The sequence below is a fragment of the Octodon degus genome, unplaced genomic scaffold, assembly GCF_000260255.1.
Source record: "Octodon degus isolate 3935 unplaced genomic scaffold, OctDeg1.0 scaffold00048, whole genome shotgun sequence".
Lineage (NCBI taxonomy): Eukaryota > Metazoa > Chordata > Mammalia > Rodentia > Octodontidae > Octodon > Octodon degus.
Window position 1 is genome coordinate 9,480,104 of NW_004524624.1, and position 23,340 is coordinate 9,503,443.

At 39.8% G+C, this 23,340-nt stretch overlaps 1 protein-coding gene and 2 pseudogenes across 9 annotated transcripts in view; 2 read left to right on the top strand and 1 right to left on the bottom strand.

Annotated features, from left to right (window-relative positions):
- Positions 1–23,340, top strand: part of Pogz (pogo transposable element derived with ZNF domain) — a 66,724-nt gene that overhangs the window by 26,240 nt on the left and 17,144 nt on the right. For 2 of the 9 annotated variants that reach the window (XM_023716449.1, XM_023716451.1), the window contains exons 3-10: positions 383–541; positions 12,766–12,941; positions 13,820–13,928; positions 15,428–15,718; positions 15,799–16,017; positions 18,509–18,615; positions 19,497–19,834; positions 20,621–20,781. In XM_023716449.1, coding sequence (XP_023572217.1) covers positions 383–541; positions 12,766–12,941; positions 13,820–13,928; positions 15,428–15,718; positions 15,799–16,017; positions 18,509–18,615; positions 19,497–19,834; positions 20,621–20,781 — 1,560 coding nt within the window. The remainder of the gene's footprint in view (positions 1–382; positions 542–12,765; positions 12,942–13,819; positions 13,929–15,427; positions 15,719–15,798; positions 16,018–18,508; positions 18,616–19,496; positions 19,835–20,620; positions 20,782–23,340) is intronic. The other 7 variants (XM_004632357.1, XM_004632358.2, XM_023716450.1 and 4 more) reach the window with 7 other exon arrangements.
- Positions 2,401–2,816, bottom strand: LOC101574238 (annotated as a pseudogene).
- On the top strand, positions 21,768–22,459 carry LOC101573850 (annotated as a pseudogene).

Here is a 23,340-nt window from a genome sequence, read left to right on the forward strand (position 1 = left end):
GTGTAGGCTGAAACAGGACACAGTACAGGATATTGTAGGTGGCTTAATGTGAATGATTATGAATACCAAGAGTGGTGTTAATACCTTTTAAGTTCTGGGGGCTTGCTAGTGCTAGGTAAGTAAAATACTAAAACCCTAGTTCTCTGGGGTCTGTGATCTAACTTAACCAGGAAATGTGAGACGTAGAAGATGGGGTTGTGTTTAAGTGGTGGACTAAGTGACAATTAGAAGGTGAAATCAGACAAACAGTTGGATTTATGAATGAGTAGGAAATTTTTTGGCTATCGAGACCCCTAATGATATGAAAAGGAAAGATTAGAGCAGAATCCTTTAGTGTCATCTGTCCCTGTCTCCGAGTGACTATGCCTCCCCTTCCCCACAGTTTCTGTGAGCCAGCAGCAGGTCTCGGCTCCAGTGCCCATCGCTGCCCATGCTTCTGTTGCTGGGCACCTCTCTACATCCACCACCGTTAGTAGCAGCGGGGCACAGAACAGCGACAGTACAAAGAAGACTCTTGTCACACTAATTGCCAACAACAATGGTAAGTGGGATTATTGGGAAATTCTTCCTGGGCTAGAGGGGAGAGAAAATTAGAAAGGATTTAGAGATAGTTAGGTACTGATGTGGTTCTCGTTGGAGAATGACTTTAGTAAGTGATGTGTTCTCTGATAAGGTGGCTCTGTAGGTTGCTCGGTGCCTTCTAAATTAGTGCTGAATTGTTGCTGGTGTTTCAAGTTAGAGGCCAGCAGAATCTTGCTGCTGATAATTTCTAGGAGAGAAAAAGTAAATCCAGCATTCCTAATTGTTGGGTAGGCTATTGGTTGATTGGCTTTGCTTATTATTTTAATTAGAAAAGTCCTGTTTGCTCTGTGTTTTCTCTGGCAGGTTCATTTGGTTGTTGGTTTCTGAGTATGGGAGAGTGAATAGGGTTGTCCACCTGAAGGAAATGGTTAGGTTGTAGTGTTCCTAGTGTATTTATCTATAAAAGAGGACATGTAGTAGTGATTCTGTGTGACTACTGATAATGTTTTATACTCAAGATAAATTATTGGCTAGTTATTATTTCAAGATTCATAACAAAAAAGCATATTGATAGTCTCATAACATTGCTTCCCTTACAAAGAACTTTATTTTTAATTATTTCCTTTATAAATAAAAAATTTTATTATAGAAAAAATAGGATGGGGGCTGGGCATACAGCTCAGTAAGTAGCACAGCACCTACCTGGCAAGTGTGAGGTCCTCAGTTTGATTTCTGCTCCTCTTCCCAATAAAATAGGGAAAAGATGCAAAAGCACGAAAACCAATTCTGATTATTAATCTCATCACCTGCAGATAACTCCTCTGTGCATCTGTAGACTTTCATATACTTCTCTATGCTGTGGATAGGGATGTGCTTTTTATAAAAGTGGGTCACAGCATTTACATTGTTGTAATGAGTATTCTCAGTGAAGTTATCGCTAACCATTTTTTAAAATTTTCCCATTGATTGACTGTTAATAGAGTATAAAAGGATGTATTTCTGTTTCAAGGTGCTACAGTGAAAATACCTGTTTCTGTATTTTTTTTCAAGTCTGTAGTTCTGAAAAAGTCACATTGTTGGATCAGAGGTCATCACAATGACTAGGGATACAGCTTAGCGGTAGAGCAGTTGCCTGTCATGCACAAGGCCTTAGGTTTGATCCAACACCAAAAAGGAAAAAAGTCATCACAAGTTTTAATGATTTAATCAGTACTGTTTCTGGATTGACTATCTAGAAATGTAACTAGAAACACTTAAATTTACTTTGGAATAGTGTGTGGTGTTCTTATCTTTGGATATGAGCATTTATGTGTACACTCCTCTGTTTCTGAATGTTTAAAATATTTTTTTATTTTTTAAATTTTGTGTATTTGGTACAGACAGGGTCTCACTACACAGCTTGGACTCATAGTGATTCTCCTGTTTCAGCCTCCCCAGCGCTGGGATTACAGGTGTGCACCACCACACCCAGTTTTAGCGGCTGGCTTGGTTTAGCTCAGTGTACCCAGGTTTGGGCTGGCTCAGCATGCAGTGCTGGGAATCAACCCTGGGTCTCTGTGCTTGCCTAGGCAAGCACTTAAACCACTGAGTTATCGCCATGGCTCCTCTTAATGTTTATTGATGCCCCAGTTACTCATTACAATACTGTGATAAACATTCTGGGTGTATTCTTTGCCCACTTTGTAAGCATATCTGAATAAGTAAACATATTAAGTCTGAGAGATAAGATTGGGAGGACAGACATTCAGAATTTGATAGACATTGTCAAGGTGCCCTGATGGGTTGCTCTAGATATGTTTCTACCATAGCCTTTTCCCTGTGTTGTAGCCAAATTAAGTTTAGCAGACTTTTATTTATTTTTGTGTGGGTTTTTTTTTCCCGTATTTCAGAGAAGAGGCACTAGGCTTGCATGTCTATTTACAAACATATCTAGTATGCCATGTGAATTTAAGAGTTTGATCTGTTTCTGAAGAGCTTCACCTCTTGAGAAATTCTGTCCATCTGCGAAAGGGGATGAATTAAAACATCCTTATTTCTTAAGCAGTTGGTGTCTCACTATAAAGAAAGGTGCTGCAAAACCAGATCCAAAGTACAAGGTCATCATGGCCAGCAGCCGCCATTTGTTTTCCACAGAAAATGGCAAATTCTTCCCGGGGCCCTCCTCGTAGTGGCTGCGCCGCACCACGGAGGTTGTGAACCTCCAGATGCTCTGCCCCAACATGGTGCTGGAGGAAGCTCTGCAAAGGGGAAAGAAAGAGGCGCAAAACCCAAACCTGCCCTCATTCACAACCTTGTCCTCCCTTTTGTGTGGGTTTTTTAAGCTAAGGTCTTGCTCTGTGGTTCAGTCTGGCCTCAAACTCACAGTGATTCTCCTGATTCAGCCCCCTGAGTGCTGGGATTATAGGTGTGTGCTATCATTACCAGCCATAGCAGACCTTTAAAGCTTTATGATTTCTGTGGGTTTTCAGTTTTGGGATATTGAAGATTTTACTATCTCATGGGAAATCTTTAAGTTTTTGGAGATATTGGAGGTGGAACCCAGGGCCAGGATCTTCACAGTGAGCTCTTTTTTTAGCTTAGAGACGATCTCACTGAGTTGCCTAGGCAGGAGTCATACTTGCCCTTATCCTGCCCTAGCCTCCCATAGTGCAGGAATTACAGGTGTGTGTTACAGTAGTTGGTGAAATCCTTCAGTGTTTTGAAAATAACGCAGATATTCTTTTACGTTTTTTTTTTCCCCTTCTAATGCTGGGGACTCATCCCAGGGCCTCTTGCATATAGCTAAGCTAGCTCTTCAGCTATATTCCCTACCAGGGGCCTTGATGTGTGTAAAGATGGAGAACCACCTAATTTAATTCCTTTATTTTATAGGTGTGGAAACTGAGGCCTAAAATATCTAAATAATTTGTTATTGAAAACTAAACTAGGTTGGAGTTTGGGCTTCAACACTTGTGGTATTTCCATTATATTGTATTGTTCTCCTGTGTTTCTCTTAAATGATTAACAACTCCTAAATGGTTTAGCCAAATTTTTCTTTGATCCCAGGGTTGCAAAGCCCGTATTAATATGACTGAGTATCTCATGACAAACATGATCCTGAGCTTATGTACAAATTTAAAGAAGAAAACACACAGAATTGAATTTATTTACTTTAGAAATGCATAGTGTCTAGAAATGTTACTCTATATTCATGGTAAAAAGAAAAAATGGGAATAGACTGCTAAGTACAGTTAGATATACTTTGTGTATTTTCCAAAACATTTTCAGATAAAAGTAAATGTAGATTTTTTTTTTTTTTTTTTTTTTTTTTTTTTTTTTGTAGTACATAGTCTACAGGGTCTCACTCTGTAGATTGGACTCTTAGTGATTCTCCTGTTTTCAGCCTCCCAAACGCTGGAATTATAGGCACATGCCACTACACCCAGTCTCAATCGTTGTCTCAGCGCACCCCAGAGGCAGGGCCAGCATGTGCACGGCACGCCACCCCACACTGGGATCAAACCCTGGCCATTGCGCTCTACCTGAGGCTTTAGTTCGTTGAGGTATCTGGCCAGCCCTAAGTAAGCATACATTAAAAATCAGTATGTTGGGGCCGGGGAGATGGCTCAGTGGAATAAGCGCTTCCCTGGCAAGCGCAAGGGCCTGAGTTCAATCCCTGGTTCCGCAAAAAAAAAAAAAAAAATCAGTATGTCTAGCTTAGGGGTATAAAATAAATACAGTTCCATAGTTTTTCTTTTCCCTGGGGTTGAGCCCAAGGGAACACTGAGCTGCATCCCTTCTTCTGTTTTATTTTTTATTTTACTTTACTTTTTAATCTTTTATTTCTTTATTTGGTGCAGGGTCTCACTACACAGGTCAGATTTGTAGTGATCATCCTGTCTCAGCCTCCCCAGTGCTGGGATTACAGGCATGTACGATCACACCCAGTGTTGGTGGCCGGCTTGGTGCGAGACCAACATGTCATGTAGTACTGGGGATTGAACCCAGGTCCTTGCGCTTACCAGGCAGGTGCTTAGACTGGTAAGCTATCTTCCAGGCCCTTATTTTTTATTTTGAGAACAGATCTTGCTGATTTGCCCAGGCTGGTCTCATACTTATGACCCTTCCAACTTAGTGTCCTGAGTACTTGGGATTCCAGGCTTGTCCATCACACCTAGCAAATTCTGTGACTATTTTTATCAGATCCTCTTGAAATACTACCCTGAGAGTAAGGATGAGACTTTAGATTAGAATTACTAAAAAATATTCCCTCTTACAAATCAATTTTCCTTTAAGCTTTTAGTTTAATTTTACTGGTACTGGTTCATTGTTCATATATTACAATAATAGCAGGGAAGAAAAATATCTGAGCAACTCAGTATTGTATCTCTTAGCATACTAGGTTGTTTAAGAATGTTCTACTTCGACTATTTTCTACTCTTTTTTTGGAGGGAGTACTGGAGATAAAACACAAGAGTACTCTACCACTGAGCTATGTCACCAGCCCCCTTTTTTTATTTTGAGACAGGATATTTTAGTTACCAGATAGAACTCAAACTTGAGTCCTCCTACGCAAGTGTGTCTCAGAGCTGGGATTACAGGCATGGCCCATCACATCTGGCTAGTAATTATATTTTGAAAGCCTATATTTCTTTGTGTATTGATTTAGTTTTTATCATTTTGCTTTGCCCTCTACATAAAAACATTTCTTTGACTCTTGTTCTTAAAGAAGATTCTAATTTCCTCACCTTCATTAGGATATAATTTTATAAATAAAAATTGTATGTTATTTATAGAATATAATCTAATGTCTTGATATGTAATATGAAGTGATTAAATCAGACTAATTTATCTGTCACTGTACATCTTTTTTCACTGAGAACATTGAAGATCTACTCTCATAGCAGTGTTTAAATATGCAACACATTATTAATGAGACTGTGTTGCACAAACGACTCTAGAACCTTTTCTTACTATAAACCTGGTGCCCTTGCCCGCACATTTGCCCCGTCCTGTTGCCTCTCTGCCTATAGCCCTTGTTGATCACCAGTCATCTTTTACTTCTTTATTTTGGATTCCAGATATAAGTGAGATCATGCCATGTTTATTTCTCTTTGACTAGCTTATTCCACTTAACATAGCAAGAACATTTTAAAAATTACTTTTCTCTGGAGTTTAACTTCCCATTCACCTCTTGTTGAGGTCATGTCAGGTTGATGTGTAACCTTTTTCTTTGACTAATATGCTTATTTTGTATGTATTATATACCTAACTAAATGTGAGGGCGATAGGTCAGAGTTTGAAATGTCAGTGATAATTATTAAAATATTAATTATGTGACCTTCAAATCTTTGAAGGTTTTAAGTTACCTTATCTTACATCTATACTTTGTGCTTGTACATTAGACTTTGTGACAATATAATAAAAATAAAATTCTTGCATTAAAAATTATTAAAATCCGTATTGAAAAACAAAATCTGTGTTCAATCTAGGCGTTACTAGAGAGTGGTGCGTTACCAGTAGATTAACTCTGCATTCAGACATCAAACTTAAGAAATCTAAGTAAGAGCATGTAAAATTAGTGTAGGAGTAGGCCAAGTAGGTGCCCCTTGCACAGAAGGAATCTTGATATGTGACAGGCAGCAAAACAGACATTGGAGGTAGAAGGACAAGGGTAGTGGGACAGTTCTCTCCTTTTATGGTGAAAAAGTTATTTACTGCTTTATACATATACAAAAATCAATTTCAAGTAGAATAAGGATATAAATAGGGAAAGCAAAACTTTAAGAAGAAATCAGGAGATATTCTCAGGTGAGGGAAAGATTTCTCAAGCCAAATAAAAATGAGCTAATCATAAAGACTAAGATTAATAAATAGAAGTATATTAAGAACTTAAAAATAATGAAAAGACAAGCCACAGACTAGAAATATATTTGCAACATGCATTACTTAACAAAGAATATTTAGTATATATAAAGAACCTTTAATAAAAGAATAATCAACTTGAGAAAAAATAGAAAAAGGCATGAACAGGAATTTCATGAAATGTGAAATAATAATGGCCAGTCGTGCATATGAAAAAAATCTTCAGTGTCATTAGTAATTGGGAAAATATAAGTTAACGTAATAAGATACCATTTTATATGGAGTAGATTGACAAAATTACAAAATTTGTTTCTAAGTGTTGGACACATACTGTTGATAGAAATATAGTTGATTTTTTTTTAAACATTTATTTATTTATTGTGTGTGTGTGTGTGTGTGTGTGTGTGTGGCCAGCTCAGCCCACCAGGGAGCGCAGCTGGCTGGCATGTGGTGCTGGGGGGTCGAACTGTGGTCCCTGTGCTTTGCCAAGCTTGTTCCAAGTAGGTGCTTTAGACCACTGAGCCATCTCTCCAGCCCCTATAGTTGATTTTTGAAAATGATTTTGTATTGTTTTGCATCAGCAAAATGTGTATATACTGCAACACAGCATTTCTTGTCTACACTGTTACATGCTAAGAAATCTTACGACTTGTGTACCTGGAAGTGGGTATGAGCATATTCATCAGTGGACTACATCTGAGAGTCTAGAAATAAATTCTTACTTTTTTTTCTTTTCTTTTCTTTTCTTTCTTTTTTTTTTTTTTTTAACCTTTTTTTCTTCAAGGATACTACTAAGATATTTGAGACAAAAAGAATCAAGTTGCACCCATACTTCACACTGTCACTATAGAGATAATCAACTCATATAGAGAAAAAACTCATTTTTGCTTAAGTTTGAAAGGTTTTGGTATGTGATTGGTTGGCCCAGTTGCTGTGGGCCCCTGGGGCATATCATTGCAGAAATATGTGGCAGAGCACAGCTGCTTACCCCAAGTATGGAAACTGAAGGGACTGGATGTGGCCCCCAGGTCTCCTTCAAGGTCATGCCCAGTGACTTGAAGGGCTCCCGATAGACCCCACCTTCTGCAGTTTATACCACCTTCCAATACCCCCTTGGGTGAGCAAATAGCAAAGTAAAAAAAAAGTTTTATTTATTTTTTGTCCTTTTTAAGACAGGGTCTTGTTATGTAGTTCAGGCTGGCCTTGAGCTCATGTTTGTAGTCCAGGCAGATTTCGAACTCAGTGTCCTCCTGCCTCAGCCTCCTAAGTGCTGGGATTATAGGTATGTGCCACTTTGCCCCTAGATCTGAACAAAAAAAGCTTTAAGTTAACAAAGAGACAGGCATGATGGCATGTGCCTGTAATTCCTGCTCTCGGGAGGTGGTAAGCAGGCGGATCACTAGAGTCCCATCTAGTAGTGAGACCCAGAACACCCTGTAGATCCTTCCCTTAAAAAAAAAGGGGGGGCTAGGGAGATGGCTTGGTGGAATAAGTGCTTGCCTGGCAAGCACAAGTGTCTGAATTTAATCCCCGGTTCTGGAAAAAAAAAAAAAGTGAAATGAAAACTCTCAGAACACAGGCATAACTTTATGACTATGAGTTATGCAATGGTTTCCTGAATATATCCTAAAAATGTAAAGAAAAAAGGTAAACAGACTTATGAATGTTAAAATCTTTTAATGCTTCAAAGGAATACAGTCAAGGAAATGAAATAACTAACAATGAGAGAAAAATTTGCAAATTTATGTATCTTAGGAGAGATATATGTTTAGCACATATATAAAGAACTACTACCTTAAATAGTGCAATTTAAAAATTGGCAAAGAACCTGAACAGGTATTTTCCTAAAAGAAATAATAAATAAAAAGCTAGTAAAAACAAAAGGAAGACAAAAATCATTAGTTATTGAAGAAATGCATATGTAAATTAGAATGTGGTACCACTTGTTCTTCCAGGTTAGCTTTCTGTCATGGACAATAGCATGTTATAAAATATGAAACCAAGAGGGCCGGACAAATAGCTCAGTGGATTAAAGTGCCTGCAAGCAGGTGCAGGGGCCAGGGTTTTGATCCGTTCCAGCCCCACCCCCAGGGTGTGCTGAGACAGCGATTGAGACTGGGTGTGGTAGCGCTTGCCTGTAATCCTAGCTCTTGGGAGGCTGTAGGAGGATCACTACAAATCTGATCTAGTAGTGAGACCCTGAACACCCTGTAGACCCTTTCCTAAAATACAAAAAAAAAAAAAGTCAAGAAATTAAAACTCTTAAATTACTGGCAGGAATTTAAAATGTGTGGCTATTGTGGAAAACAGCTGGTGGCTTCTCAAAAAGGTAGATGTACAGCTAGTATGTACCCCAATGTTTCTAGCAGTATACCTACAATTGAGAATATATGTCATACAAAACTTGTGCACAGCTGGGTATGATTGTACCTGCCTAGAATCCCAGGACTTGGCAAGCTGAGGCAGGAGGATCATTGCAAAGCCATAGTTTGACCCTGTCTCCAAAACAAAGCAAACTTGTTCACAGATATTCATAGCAGTATTGTTTATTACAGTTTATAGTGTCAAACTGGAATGAACCTAAGTGTCCATCAACTGATTAACAGATAAAATGTAATATAGCCATACAATGGAATATTGTTAGGCCATAAAAAGGGATGAAATACTGGTTTGTGCTACAACAGGGAGGGACGTTGAAAATGTGTTGAATGAACTAGAGTAGGCCAGGGATATGGCTCAGCAGCATCAGGGCTTGCCTGGAAGGAACAAGGTAATGATTTCAATCCCTGGTACAGCAAAAAAAAAAAAAAAAAAAAAGGAACGAGATAGAAAAAGTCACATATTGTATTATTCCTTTGTGTACATGTGCATGTGTGCATACATTTGTGGTGGGGTACTGGGAATTGACCCCCAGGTGCTCTATCAGTAAGTCATATCTCCAGCACTTTATATTTTTTATTTTGAGACAAGATCTTGCCAAGATATTAGGCAGGACTCAACCTTGAGATCCTCTGGCCTCAGCCTTCTGGAGAACAGAGATTACATGTGTGTGCGTGCGTGCCTGTGTGTGTGCACGTGCCATCTTGATTCTATTTATTAAAGGTTCAGAATGGAAGCTGGGCATGGTGGCTTACACCTGTACTCAGGAGGGTGATATGGGAGGGTCTCTGTGAGTTCAGGGCCAGCCTGGGCAACTTCAAGGCTGGCCTGAAAGTACATAGCAAGACCCTGGCTAAAAAAAGATAAAACAGGGCTGGCCAAATAACTCAACGGATTAAAGCTCCTGTTTAGGCAGACGCAGGGGCTGGGAGTTCAATCTGCAGGCCTGCTGTGCTGGCCCCCAGGCCTCACCGAGACAGTGATTGAGACTGGGTGTGGTGGTGGGCTCCTGTAATCTGAGCATTTGGGAGGCTGTAACAGGATGATTATGAGTTCGATCTATGCAGTGAGACCCTGTACACCCTGTACACCCTGTCCTAAATACCCCCCCCCCCCAAAATGATAAAACAAAGTTCAGAACAGGCAAGTCAGTAGTCAGAAAATAGTTTAGTTGTCGGGTTGGAGAAGAAAATGATGAGTAACTTAATAGACATGGAGTTTCTTTTTACAGTGATGAAAATGTGCTGAAATTAAATATGCTGATGGTTGCACAACCTAGTGAATATACTAAAATCCAATGAACTGTGCACCTGAAAATGAGTAATATTGTATCTCACTAAGCTGGGTGTGTCGGGGATGTAGTTCAGTGGAACAGTGCCTGCCTGGCAAGCATGAAGTCTTGAGTTTCTTGGTCCCAAAAGAATTTAAAAAGTGAATAAAAGCTGGGTATTTGTGGTAGCTCTGTGTGTGTGTGTGTGTGTGTGTGTGTGTGTGTAAGTTTCAGGAATACAATTTTCAAACTTAGTGTTTTTTATTACTTTTTTAGACTTGGCATTTAGAAATTATCTCTAGTTCTAATTGAATATGCATAGGAAAGAAATATGAAGTAAAGTTCAGACTTAATTCTGAATCATAGATGATGTGTTATAAATTCTTTTATTGTATAAGAGTGATTTTCAGCTACTGTTGCGTTTAGGTCTTTCTCTGGGCCTTAAAGATATGCAGATAAACATAAAAGAATGAAGAAAAAATTAAGACTTTTTATAAAGCAAGCAATATGCTGTGAAAGAAGCTGGTAATGGGGCCGGGGAGATGGCTCAGTGGGATAAGTGCTTCCCTGGCAAGTGCAAGGGCGTGAGTTCAATCACCGGTTTCTGCCAAAAAAAAAAAAGAAGCTGGTAAGTAAGCTTAGTTTATGGCAGTAGTACCTAGTTTAAATGAATGTAAATTTTAGAGACAGGGAAATGGTTGGGTAATTTTTTAAAAAAAATTTAATCTTTTATTCATTTATTTGGTACAGGGTCTCACTGTGTAGCTCGGACTCAGTCATCCTCTTTGTCTCAGCCTCCCAATGCTGGGATTACAGACATGTGCCACCATGTCCAGTTTCTGGGGCATGGCATGCAGTACAGGGGATCACACCTGGGTCGTTGCACTTGCTGGACAGGTGCTTAGACCACTGAGCTATCGCCCCCAATCCTGGATAATTCTTTTAAAAGCTTTTTTTACCCCTTGAGACAGCAGTTGCTATGTAGTTCTGGCTAGCCTTGAACTCACTATGGAGCCCAGCATGGCCTCCAGCTACTGGTGATCCTCTTGCCATAGCCTCCCACATGTTGGGATTGCAGATATGCACCACCAAGCCTGGAGAGTTTTTTTTAAGCACCAGAATTCTGATTCTGATCACCTCTTTCATCCTCTGGAAGTAGAACTTTGTCATTTATTTGAATTGTCACAATCTCGTGCTCTCATGCTTGCACTCTTGTGCTCTGTCTTTCTGAGACAAAGTCACTATGTAGTTCAGGCTGGCCTTGAACTCAAAGCAATCCTCCTGCCTCAGCCTCCCAGGTGCTGGGATTACAGATGTGTACCATCCTGCCCTGCTGAATTGTCAAAATTTCTTTGAGGAAAGACTAAGCTTGTAGAAATTAAAGTTGTTTCTAAAATAAAAATACTTGTAAATGTTTATTCAAAATAAATAAGTATAATTTATCCAGTGTGACCTGCCAGGTGCTACTTTTTGCTTTGCATTGAATTATGGACCTAATTTAGACTTAGAAACTAATTTTTTTGTTTGTATTATATTCTTTGGAAAATTTAAAATATTCTTCCTAAATCTGGAAATTTAGTATTAGTGTTTTGTTAACCAAATGTAATAAAACTGACTTAAAAGCGTTTATAAGATTACTTTAAATTTTTTTAAAAATATTTATTTGGTTCAGGGTCTCACTACACAGCTCACACTCATAGTGACCCTCCTGTTTCAGCCCTCACAGCACTGAGATTACCGGCATGTGCCATGACACCGAGTTCCGTTGGCTGGCATAAGTGGTACCAGGTATTGAACCCAGGTCCTTGTGCTTGCCGGGCCGGCACTTAGACCACCGAGCTACCTCCCTGGCTAAAATTACTTTTTTTGTGTGTGTGTGTATTTTAGTAAGGGTCTGCAGGGTCTCACTAAGTAGAGTGGACTTGTAGTGATCTGCCTGTGTTCAGCCTCCCGAGAGCTAGGATTACAGGCACGCGCCACCATGCCCAGTCTCAATCGCTGTCTCAGCGCGCCCTGGGGGTGGGGCTGGCTCAGGGCTGGAACCCTGACCACTGCTTCTGCCTAAGTAGGTGCTTTAATACACTGAGCTATTTGGCCAGCCCTTAAAATTACTTTTTTTACAAGTGCATTTTATGGTATTTCAGTAATGAGTCCAGTTTAGTAATACTCAGATACTCATTTATACATACTAATACTCATGAGTGGCATTACATTTTGAAATCATAACATTTTCACTTGATGATAGAGTTGACTCTGTCTCAAAAAGATTAAGTTTTACTCAAAGTATGGGGAAAAAATTTTTTTTCTTATTTGTTGGAGGGAGCTCATGCAATCTCTTAAATCATAGTCAAAGTAATGGAAACATACATAGAAGTCTTAATGTGTAATGTGTCCTTCATTCCTAGTAATGCCATCGGTAAGATCTTAGTTCACCATTTGTTGTAGATTTAGTTGAAGCTAAATATTAGCTTTGATATTTGGTAACATTAAACTGAAGAGAATGACAGACCTAGATATTTTGATATCTGAGACACTATTTCTTACTTAAAATCATGTTTTTTTCTTATAGAATTTAGAATTGGGGCTGGGAAGATGGCTCAGTAGAAAAAGCGCTTGCCTGGCAAGCACAAGGAACTGAGTTCAATTCCCAGTTCCGCCAATAAATAAATAAATAAATAAATAAATAAATAAAATTTAGAATTGACAGTATTTCAAACATTCCTCCTTCTTTTCTTCTTTTTATTCTTTAGCTGGCAATCCTTTGGTCCAGCAAGGTGGACAACCACTCATTCTGACCCAGAATCCAGCACCAGGTCTGGGCACAATGGTTACTCAACCTGTTTTGAGGCCTGTCCAGGTCATGCAGAATGCTAATCATGTGACTAGTTCCCCTGTGGCTTCACAGCCAATATTCATCACTACACAGGTGAGTAGGACTCTAAATTCTGGGATTGATAAGGGGGAGAGAAAAATTTTGAAGAGTGCATGTTAGCATCTTTGTATGGTTAGAAATGATTTTGAGTCTTGCCTTTTGAACTGGGTTTCCCATTCACTGTTTTGTAATTTGATGCTGACCTTTGTGGAAAGCTTCACATAGCATCAGGGCTGGGTGATTTCCTCTTCACACCGAGATTTATGATCTGTGCACATGCTTGTGGAAAGCTGGGATTAGGAAGCCTTAACACTTAGACTTCAAAGCTTTTTTTTCTGCACGTTACTAAGATGGAGATCTGTATATGAAATTGGTGATCTTTAAAAGAGAAGAAAACGATTACTTGATGTATAATGTGGTGATTTGAAATTGAAAGCCTAATTGTGAATTTGAACTCCAGAGGCAGATGCTTCTCTTTGCCTTTGGCTTCCTGAGTTACAAAATCTTCTCTTACAAGTTTGCCAAAGGTTTATGACCTTTACAGTGGACTTCGGGGAGCAATTTCTAAATTTCCTAGGACTTAGATTTGATTAACTCCAGTGAATACTGCTAGTGTTTATCTTCTTCCCTCCCTGCACTTCAGTGCTTGTAGCAGTTTAGGCCCCAGTCTGTGGATGCATTTTTGTTTTTATTTTTTTAAGCCGACACTCAAGTCAGAAGCAGACTTTCATTCTGACTCACCAGGTTTGGTACATTGTTGTTCAAAAATTTGCCAGAATTTCCTGAATTTTTCTGTCTTGGTTACTTAAAAAGTTCCTGCTTCTAAAGAAAGAATTGTTAGAATGTGGGAAGATTTTTGGATATGTCATACTGCAGTTCATGCTAGCATTAGTTGGTCTCCATGTAAAAGATCATTTTGCTTTTTAATACAGGGTTTTCCTGTAAGGAATGTTCGGCCTGTACAAAATGCAATGAATCAGGTTGGGATTGTGCTGAACGTACAGCAAGGGCAAACAGTTAGACCAATTACACTAGTCCCAGGTAAGGAACAATGTTTATCCACTTGAAGTAAACTGGCCTCCAGAAGATTTGTTTTTATTTCAGATGCTCCAGGTCAATGATAGAGAACCTTTCAGAAAGAAGTACCCAAACAGCAACTCGAAATCCACTTGTATATTTCAAAATCCCAACACTGAAATTAAACCTAAATATTGAGATTTTTAGTTTAGAAAAAGACAACTCATACATTGACATTTATTGTCTTAAAAACAACACAGATGCCATAGGTTTGCCACCACTGCTTTAGGTCTTTTCAAAAGTACTTCAAAAAATACTAAACTGTTAATGATTTAAGACAAAATAATAAACCTTTGGCCAGGGTAGTAGTTTTTTTCCCAGCTTCCAAAAGGTAGTAAAACAGGGTTATGTAGTCATTTTCTGTAACTGCTTTTTAGTCAGCTATTAAATTTGTTATCCTGAAGGAGTAGTATTACTATAAACTCAAGTCCATACTACTCCATGTACATCTACTTATTAAATGTTGGGCTTCTGAGCTTTACTAAGGCATAGACGTTAGATACAAATTAAGCAAATGATGTAGCCTTTGAGGGTAACATTGCCAGTGACTAGAAAACTTTTTTAAAAAAATATTGGGGCTGGACTAAATTGTGGGCTTAGAATGGATGAAGCTTGGTATTCAGTTCCCAGTACCAAAAAAAAAAAAAAAGAAAGAAAGAAAGAAAGAAAAATGTACTATAATTTACCCCAATTCTCTACATTTCTTATATATTAAGTTTACTATAACACAGGCCAAAACCCAAAAAACTAAAAAAACCAATACCTAAATTAGTTGTAAGCAAACCTCTATGGTTTGTCTTCCTAAGATGTTTTGGATTTTTTTGTTCTCAAAGCCAACAGGAGTTTTATTTTATTTTGTTCCATTCTGTTCCATTTTGTTATGTGTGATCAATTTGTTTTGTCACATTCTGGTATTTCTTAAATACTTCTTAGTTGAATTATCTGCAGTTGTACTGAATGTTCTCTTCTGGTACTTTGCTACCCAAATAAATTTCTAAATGTTCTCTCATCCTAGTAGAATGATATAGTCTGTCTTTATTTTATAAAAAAGAATGGAAGACTTTCCTATTCTGAGAAAGAGGAATCCCCTTTTTTCTGGACCAAGTCTGCTACTTGGCCTACATTTTCTTACACTGCCCTTTATTCTTTTCTCTTTCAGAACCAAAGTCAAGCTACTGATTATATTTTTAGAATAAAAAAGGTAGTGTAGTAAGGTGAAGTTTTGATAGAAAAACTTTTCATTTTAATGCTTTAACTTTACTGATGATAATTTTTTTTATCAACTTGGACATCTAATAATCACTTAGACTTTAAAATCTATACTACTCTAGGCAAGCTCTGATAGTCATTGATCAGTTTGGGGAAATAGTCTTTTCCTATTCTAGTACTGTATTTCTAGTAAAGGCAAGATAGTATAAATAGGTGAGCTTATTGACCAAGATTTTTTCTTTGTCTCTTAAAAGCCCCAGGTACCCAGTTTGTTAAGCCAACAGTTGGAGTCCCACAGGTATTCTCTCAGATGACCCCAGTGAGGCCAGGCTCCACAATGCCTGTGAGGCCCACCACCAATACCTTCACTACTGTCATCCCAGCTACTCTGACCATTCGAAGCACCGTCCCACAGTCCCAGTCGCAGCAGACCAAGTCCACTCCCAGCACTTCCACCACTCCCACTGCCACGCAGCCGACCTCACTGGGGCAACTAGCTGTTCAGCCTCCAGGCCAGCCCAACCAGACCTCGAATCCCAAGTTAGGTGAGGCTTGGGAAGAGGAGATGGCAAGCCAGAATGGGATGGTGGTAAGAGAACAGATGATTTTCACTTGGTCAATGTAGCTCCCTCTTTCCCCTCTCCACCTGCAGTGAGCATTGCCAGCTTTGTCACTGTGAAGCGACCAGGAGTTACAGGTGAAAATAACAATGAAGTGGCCAAATTGGTAAACACCCTTAACACCGTCCCTTCCCTGGGCCAGAGTCCTGGGCCAGTGGTGGTATCCAACAACAGTTCTGCCCATGGCACTCAAAGAACCGGTGGACCTGAATCTTCATTGAAAGGTATAACTGGAGAGATCTTGAGCAGCCAGTCACTCAAATATATTGATAGACTATATGTAGCATCAGATTTGTATATTCTGAAATGGAGAAGTAAAACAATAATCTGTTCTTAAAAAACTTTTTGTAAAGGAGATGGCCACTTTTCACTTTTGTGAAAAGTGTAGCTGAATCAACTACAAGAAATTGTGAGTGTGGTTATGCTTTGAGGATTGTTTAGTAAAGTGGGTTGATTGATCTGAGATGGGTTTATGGTGTATTCAGAGATGGCTTCATGGAGGAAATAAACTTGTGAACAGTTTTTTAAAATTGGGATTGGGTAGCAAACTTTTCACATGACAGATATAAATAACATGAAATTTTCAGACTAGGTCAGGCGTAATCAGGGTGGTACAGCTGTAGACAGTGTAAGTGTTTTTAGAGGTACAAAGAGAAGTTGGCAGATTTTTTCCATATAGGGCCCAATATAAGTATTTTAGGTTCTGTGCACAGTAGAAAAGCTGGATTACATGAAAATTTTTACTTTCATGCATGATAGAATACTGAAATGATAACTGACAGAAAACATAAAGGATTCTTTACTCAATGACAAAAAAAAAAACCAAAAAAAAAAAAAAAAAGTTTAAAAAAAAGACTTGAGGACTGGTGAGATGGCTCAGTGGTCTAAAGCACCTACTTAGAACAAGCTTAGCAAAGCACAGGGACCGCAGTTCAATCCCCCAGCACCACATGCCAGCCAGCCCCGCCCCCTGGTGGGCTGAGCTGGCCATACACACACAGACACACACACACACACACACACACACACACACACACAAATAAATAAATAAAAAAAATATTGATTAAAAAAGACTTGAATAGACCTTTGATCAAAGAAAATTATAAAATGGTGAGAAAAAAAAATTAAAAAGGTGGGCCGGCAAGATAGCTCAGCAGACTAAATGTCTGCTTAGGCAAGCACAGGGGTTCGAACCCTGTACTGCATGCTGCACCACCAACACTGAGCATGGTGACTCACACCTCTAATCCCAGCACTGGGGAGGCTGAAAACAGGAGATCACTGTGAGTCCAGACTCCAGTGAGACCCTGTACCAAATACATTAAAAAAAATAAATAAACAATGTGAAAAGGTGCTTAATGTCATCAATCATTAAGGAAATGCAAATCAAAACCACAGGTACCATCTTATACCTATTCAGGTGATGACTGTTAAAAAAAAAAAAGATGTAGCTCAGTTGTAGAACATTTGCCTTAGCAACTGTGAGCCTCTGGGTTTGAGTTCCTGCACTAGAAAAGCAAACAAAAACAAGCCAGGTAAAGTGGTACCCATCTGTGATTCCAGAACTGAGGCAGGAGGATTATAAATTTGAGTTCTGCCTTAAGAGTTATTTCAAAATACAAAGGCCTGGAGTGTATAGCCCAGCGTGAAGGCCCTGGGTTTAATCACCAGTACTCCCTCCCCCAAAATAAGAAGAGTGAAAGAACAAAACAAATGTTGGTAATAATCTGGAGAAAGTAGAATCCTTGTGCATAGTTGACAGGAATGTAAAAGGGTGTAGCTATTGTGGAAAATACTATGGTGGTTCTGCGAAAGATTAAAAAGAATTGGTATGTGCTTAAAGAATCCTTTTCTGGATGTATACCCAAACACCTGTTAGCCGTGTCTAGAATAGATACTTGTAAACCTGTGTTCACAGCATCTTTAATGGCAGTAGTTGAAAGATGAGCACAATCCAGGTACCCATCACATGATGAATGAGTAAATAAAATGTGTTGTATTATCAGCTATAAAGGATATTCTGGATCTGAGTGCAGTGGGACATGTCTGTCTGGACCCAGAGTTTCAGCTCAGTCTGGTTAACTGAGTGAGACCCTGTTTGAAAATTTTTAAAAGGGTTGGGGATGTAGTCTAACGGCCCAGAGTTCAGTCCCCTGTACTCTGCCCCTGTAGCCCCAGAGAAGGAAGTTCTGACTCATGATACAACATGGGTAAACCATGAAGACATTATGGTAACTGAAATAAGCTGGTCACAAAGGGCAAATAATGTATGATTCCTCTCACGTGAGGTACCTAGAGTAAGATTCATGAAGACAGAATGGGGAGAATGGGAAGTTTTGATGGATTTTGAGTTTCGTTAAGTTGAAGAGTTCTATAGATTGTATAGTAGTGTGAATACACTTAGTATAACTAAAGGGTATACTTAAAAATAGTTCACATGGTAAATATTGCGTATATTTTACAATTAAAAAAATATTTTACCTAACCAAAAAGTAATATAAAAATCATTCTTGATCATGCACCTAACAAAAACTGGTAGTTGGGTTGGATTTGGTGTGTGAGATGTGGTTCACCAACTCTGATTGAGTTAGAACAGTAAAAGGAATGTGCGTCAACCACAGTGATTTTGTGTGCTTGCTTAAGTTCCATATACTTCTCAGGTGTTTCTCCTGTTATCATCATATTAATCCTTGCAATTCTTCTCACTTCTTTCAGTGACCTCTTCCATCCCAGTGTTTGATCTCCAGGATGGTGGACGGAAAATATGTCCACGGTGTAATGCTCAATTCCGTGTTACTGAAGCTTTGAGAGGGCATATGTGTGTAAGTCATAGTGCTTTGTGATAGGAATCCACTTTAAATGGCTACTGCTGTGTACCTCCTTTAATATTGAGGGCCTGTGAAGCAGGGTGTCTAAAATGAAAAAAATTTTAAAGAGTCTCCTTTAGTCTGTTAGAAGAGTTATGTAAGTTGGAATGTGATAGGATACGCATCAAAGATCTTCAGATTAAACCGGGACTGGGGAGATGGCTCAATGGAATAAACGCTTCCCTGGCAAGTGGAAGGGCCTGAGTTCAATCCCCGGTTCCGCCAAAAAAAAAAAAGAACACATTAAATCTTACTTCCTTAATATAGTAAGCCTGCTCTCCACAGGACAGGCTTATTAAATAACAGCTCAAACCACACTGCTCTCCATTCAGTTTCTGTGACTTGTGTCAGTGATAAATCAAGAGTTTTTACCTGGTTCTCATTTCCTAGCCTTTTCATTTTGGGGTATTGGTCCAGAAGCAGAGCTTGGAGCTTTTATCTGCCAGGGTGCTCAGAGCAAGTGAGTGGTTAAGGGGATCTAAGACAGGAGGAGCAGTACAGCAAAAGGTAAGGTGTTAAGGGGTTTTATGGTGTGGACATGCACTAGTAAAAGGGTGAAACCATAGAAGACTGAAGGATAACGGTATCATACTACTTTAGCTGGGCATAGTAACATGTACCTATATTTCTAGCTACTTGGCAGGCTGGGGTGGTGGTGGGGTTACTTGAGCCCAAGAGGCTAGCTTGGACAATACAGCAGAAACCTCATCTCCAGCAACAAAAAAGGAATATTTTACCATTTAAAATAACAAAAATGTTACCAGGGTATATTAATGAAGTTGGTGTGGCCTAGCCCTAAGATAACTAAGATGATCATATATTTTCTTTCTTCATAGTACTGTTGCCCAGAAATGGTTGAATACCAGAAGAAAGGCAAGTCCCTGGATTCAGAACCTGGTGTCCCATCAGCAGCAAAGCCCCCATCTCCTGAGAAAACAGCTCCTGTTACCTCCACACCTTCTTCCACACCTATTCCTGCTCTGTCACCACCGACCAAAGCACCAGAGCCAAATGAGAATGTGGGTGATGCAGTGCAGACCAAGCTCATTATGCTGGTAGATGACTTCTACTATGGGCGGGATGGTGGCAAAGCAGCCCAGCTCACAAACTTTCCTAAGGTTGCCACATCTTTCCGATGTCCACATTGTACCAAAAGACTAAAAAATAATATTCGGTAAGTGTTGAAGAGTGCTAGAGGTTATCTTGTGTAAAAGAAAACTTAAATTTTCTTATATATTTTAAGTTTTGCTTTGGAGAAAGGTCCTAACTATGATACAGTCTTGCTGGGGCTTATTGAATCAGTAACTAGTATTGTGCAAGGCAGGTATTGTGGTAGAGTAAGGGAAATGAGCTGATCTCCTAACCCAGAATTCTTAGTTTCAAGGACCCATGTGGATTCAGAAAAGTACTGCGCCAACCAGAAGGGAGGAAACCATATAATGGGGGGGGGGGCCTGTAAATATGTATTTGATGCAAGGTCTCACTGTACAACTTGACCTCATAATGATCCTCCTGTTTTCAGAGCTGGTATTACAGGCATGTGCCACCATGCCTGGTCTTGGTGGCTGGCTCACCATGTCTAGGGATGGAGCTGGTGCAGCATGTGATACCAGAGATCAAACCCCAGTCCCTGTGCTTGCCTAGGCAAGCACTTAGTCTGCTGAGCTATCTCACCGGCCCCCATATAATGTTGATGATTCTATGTAGTGATATGAGTCAGAAGTTTACTGTTTGGAGGAATCAAGGAACAAAGAACAGAGCCTTAAAAAACTGGCTCCTTATAATTCTGTTGTATTTTTTTTATTTATTTTTTTAGGATGGAACCGGGGATTGAACTCAGGCCCTTGTGCTTGCCAGGCAAGCGCTTATTCTACTGAGCCTTCTCCCCGGCCCCCTCTGTTGTATTTTTCAAAGGTTACTTATTATGCTTTTTATATGTTCTATTTGTGCTGTGCTACAGGTTCATGAACCACATGAAACATCATGTAGAACTTGATCAGCAGAATGGTGAAGTGGATGGCCATACTATCTGCCAGCACTGTTACCGCCAGTTTTCCACTCCCTTCCAGCTCCAGTGCCACTTGGAAAATGTTCATAGTCCATATGAATCTACTAGTAAGTGTAATAACTCTTACATTCTAGGGGGACATACCTTTCTTCCCCCTACATGGCCAGAGAGGGGACCCTAGCATATTTGTGTGTGTGTGTGGGGGGGAGCTAACAGTACAGAGGAAGTACTTTTGCATAGGTATAGCCATCCCCTTATTTTACTTATTTTGTTTTGTTATAAGTCTGACTTAAAGTATTTTGACATTGAAGACTATATTTTTGATGAAATACATGGTGAAAATATTAGCTACATTATCTTACAGGAAAAAAAAGGCTGAAACACAGGCTTAGAGTAATTAATCTGTTTAAGATCATACACCTCTAGTAAGTTGACATTGTGAGAATTTGAGCCCTCCTTAGAGTATTTATTTCTAATGTCCTTTAAGGGGTTTCTAATTTTGTTGAAAACTCTCAAAACTTTAAGTATAGAAAAATATACTTGTTGATAAGACAATATATTACAAACAAGCCAGGTTTGGTGGCGCACGCCTGAAATCCCAGCACTTGGAAAGCTGCGGTAGGTGGACCATTACAAGTCAAGTGCAGCCTGCACTACAAAGCAAGACTTTGTATCACTCCCTCCCCCCTAAAAAAAGAGCATACGTTATGTGACACCAGTGAGAGAGGAGATAGTTCAGCAAAGGACAAAGTTCTGTAGCCAGGTTTCAAGGTAAGGTTAAATTTCTAAGGTATTCAAATATAAGGACTTAGAGAAGTGGTAGGGAAAACCTCTAGGTGATTGGAAGGAGCATGATCAAAAGCATAAAGACAGAAACAGTATATTATCTGGATGCCTTTGCTCAAATTAAAAAATGGTTGAATATGAATTAATGAGTTCCATTAGATCATTTAAGAGGTTTAGAGGTAGAACAGGCTTCAACCTTAGAAGTCGATAACCTTGCTACTTCTCAGCAGTTCTTTTGACAGGGTGGCTGTGTTTGCGTCAGGCAAAATGTCCAGATGCAAGGCTGGCTAAAATAGCTCAGCCCACCCTATTCCTGGTATTGGAAGGAGGCAGTAGTCATGGTGGTGTTTGAGCAGATGAGAGCCAATGTGGACAAATTGCTCAAGGGTATCGACAGGTACAATCCTGAGAACCTGGCCACCCTGGGGTGCTATGTGGAGATGCAGGCCAAAGAGAATGCCTATGATCTGAAAGCCAACCTGGCTGTCCTGAAGCTGTACCAGTTCAACCCAGCCTTCTTTCAGACCACAGTCACTGCCCAGATCCTGCTAAAGGCCCTCACCAACCTGCTCCACACTGATTTCACCCTGTGCAAGTGCATGATTGACCAGGCATATCAAGAAGGGCAACCTATTTGTTAGATTCTTTACCTTGGGGACCTGCTGGAGACCTGTCACTTCCAGGCCTTCTGGCAAGCTCTGGATAAAAACATGGACCTCCTGGAAGGTATAACTGGCTTGGAAGACTGTTTGAAAGTTTATCTGCCACATCGTGGGCATCACATACCAGCACATAGACCGATGGCTGCTGGCTGAGATGCTTGGGGATCTGTGAGACAACCAACTGAAGGTGTGGATGAGCATATACGGCTGGAGTGCAGACCAGTTGGGGCAGATTTTCATCTGCAGCCAGGAGGAGAGCATCAAGCCCAAGAACATCATGGAGAAGATCGACTCTGAAAGTGTGTCCAGCATCATGGCCTCCTCCCAGTAACTGCAACCCTTTAATAAAGACTTGTTGACTTAGAGAAAAAAAAAAAAAAAAAAGCTCAGCAGATTAAAGCACCTGCAAGCCGGCGCAGGGGCCAGAGGGCCTGCCGTACTGGGGTGCGCTGAGACTGCGATTGAGACTGGGCACGATAGTGCGCACCTGTAATCCCAGCACGTGGGAGGCTATAAACAGGATAATCACTACAAGTCCAATCTAGTAATGAGACCCTGAACACCCTGTAGACCCTTCTCTCAAATTTAAAAAAAAAAAAAGTCCAGATGCGGTATTACCTAGAGTCCATACAATGAAGAGATGACTGCCAGGTAGTGGGTACACACCTGTAATCCCAACTGTGGAGAGGGTGAGGGAAGAGGATCACAAGTTCAAACACAGTCCTGTGCAATTTAATGAGAGCTTGGGGTCATAACTGTATACCACCATGCCTGGCTTCTTGGATTCTTTTTTTTTTTCCATAATTTTATTGAGAAACAAATAGCAGTGAGACAGTTTCAAACCAAATTGGTAGGAACACATTGCATACATTTTTCCTAGTGGTTAATTGCTGTACAAGATGCAGACTTGATATCCTACTTATAAACACCATTAGAACAGATTCCTCTATTCACTGAGAGAATGTAACTATATATCCTAACCACTTTGAATACACAGATACAAAATGGACATTCATCTGTATCCCCTTTTTTTGTTAAGTTCCATCATTTAAATATTATAGGGCCAGGGAGATAGTTCAGTAGAATAATCATTGGGGCTGGCGAGATGGCTCAGTGGTCTAAAGCACCTACATGGAACAAGCTTGGCAAAGCAGAGGGACCGCGGTTCGATCCCCCAGCACCACATGCCAGCCAGCCTCGCCCCCTGGTGGGCTGAGCTGGCCA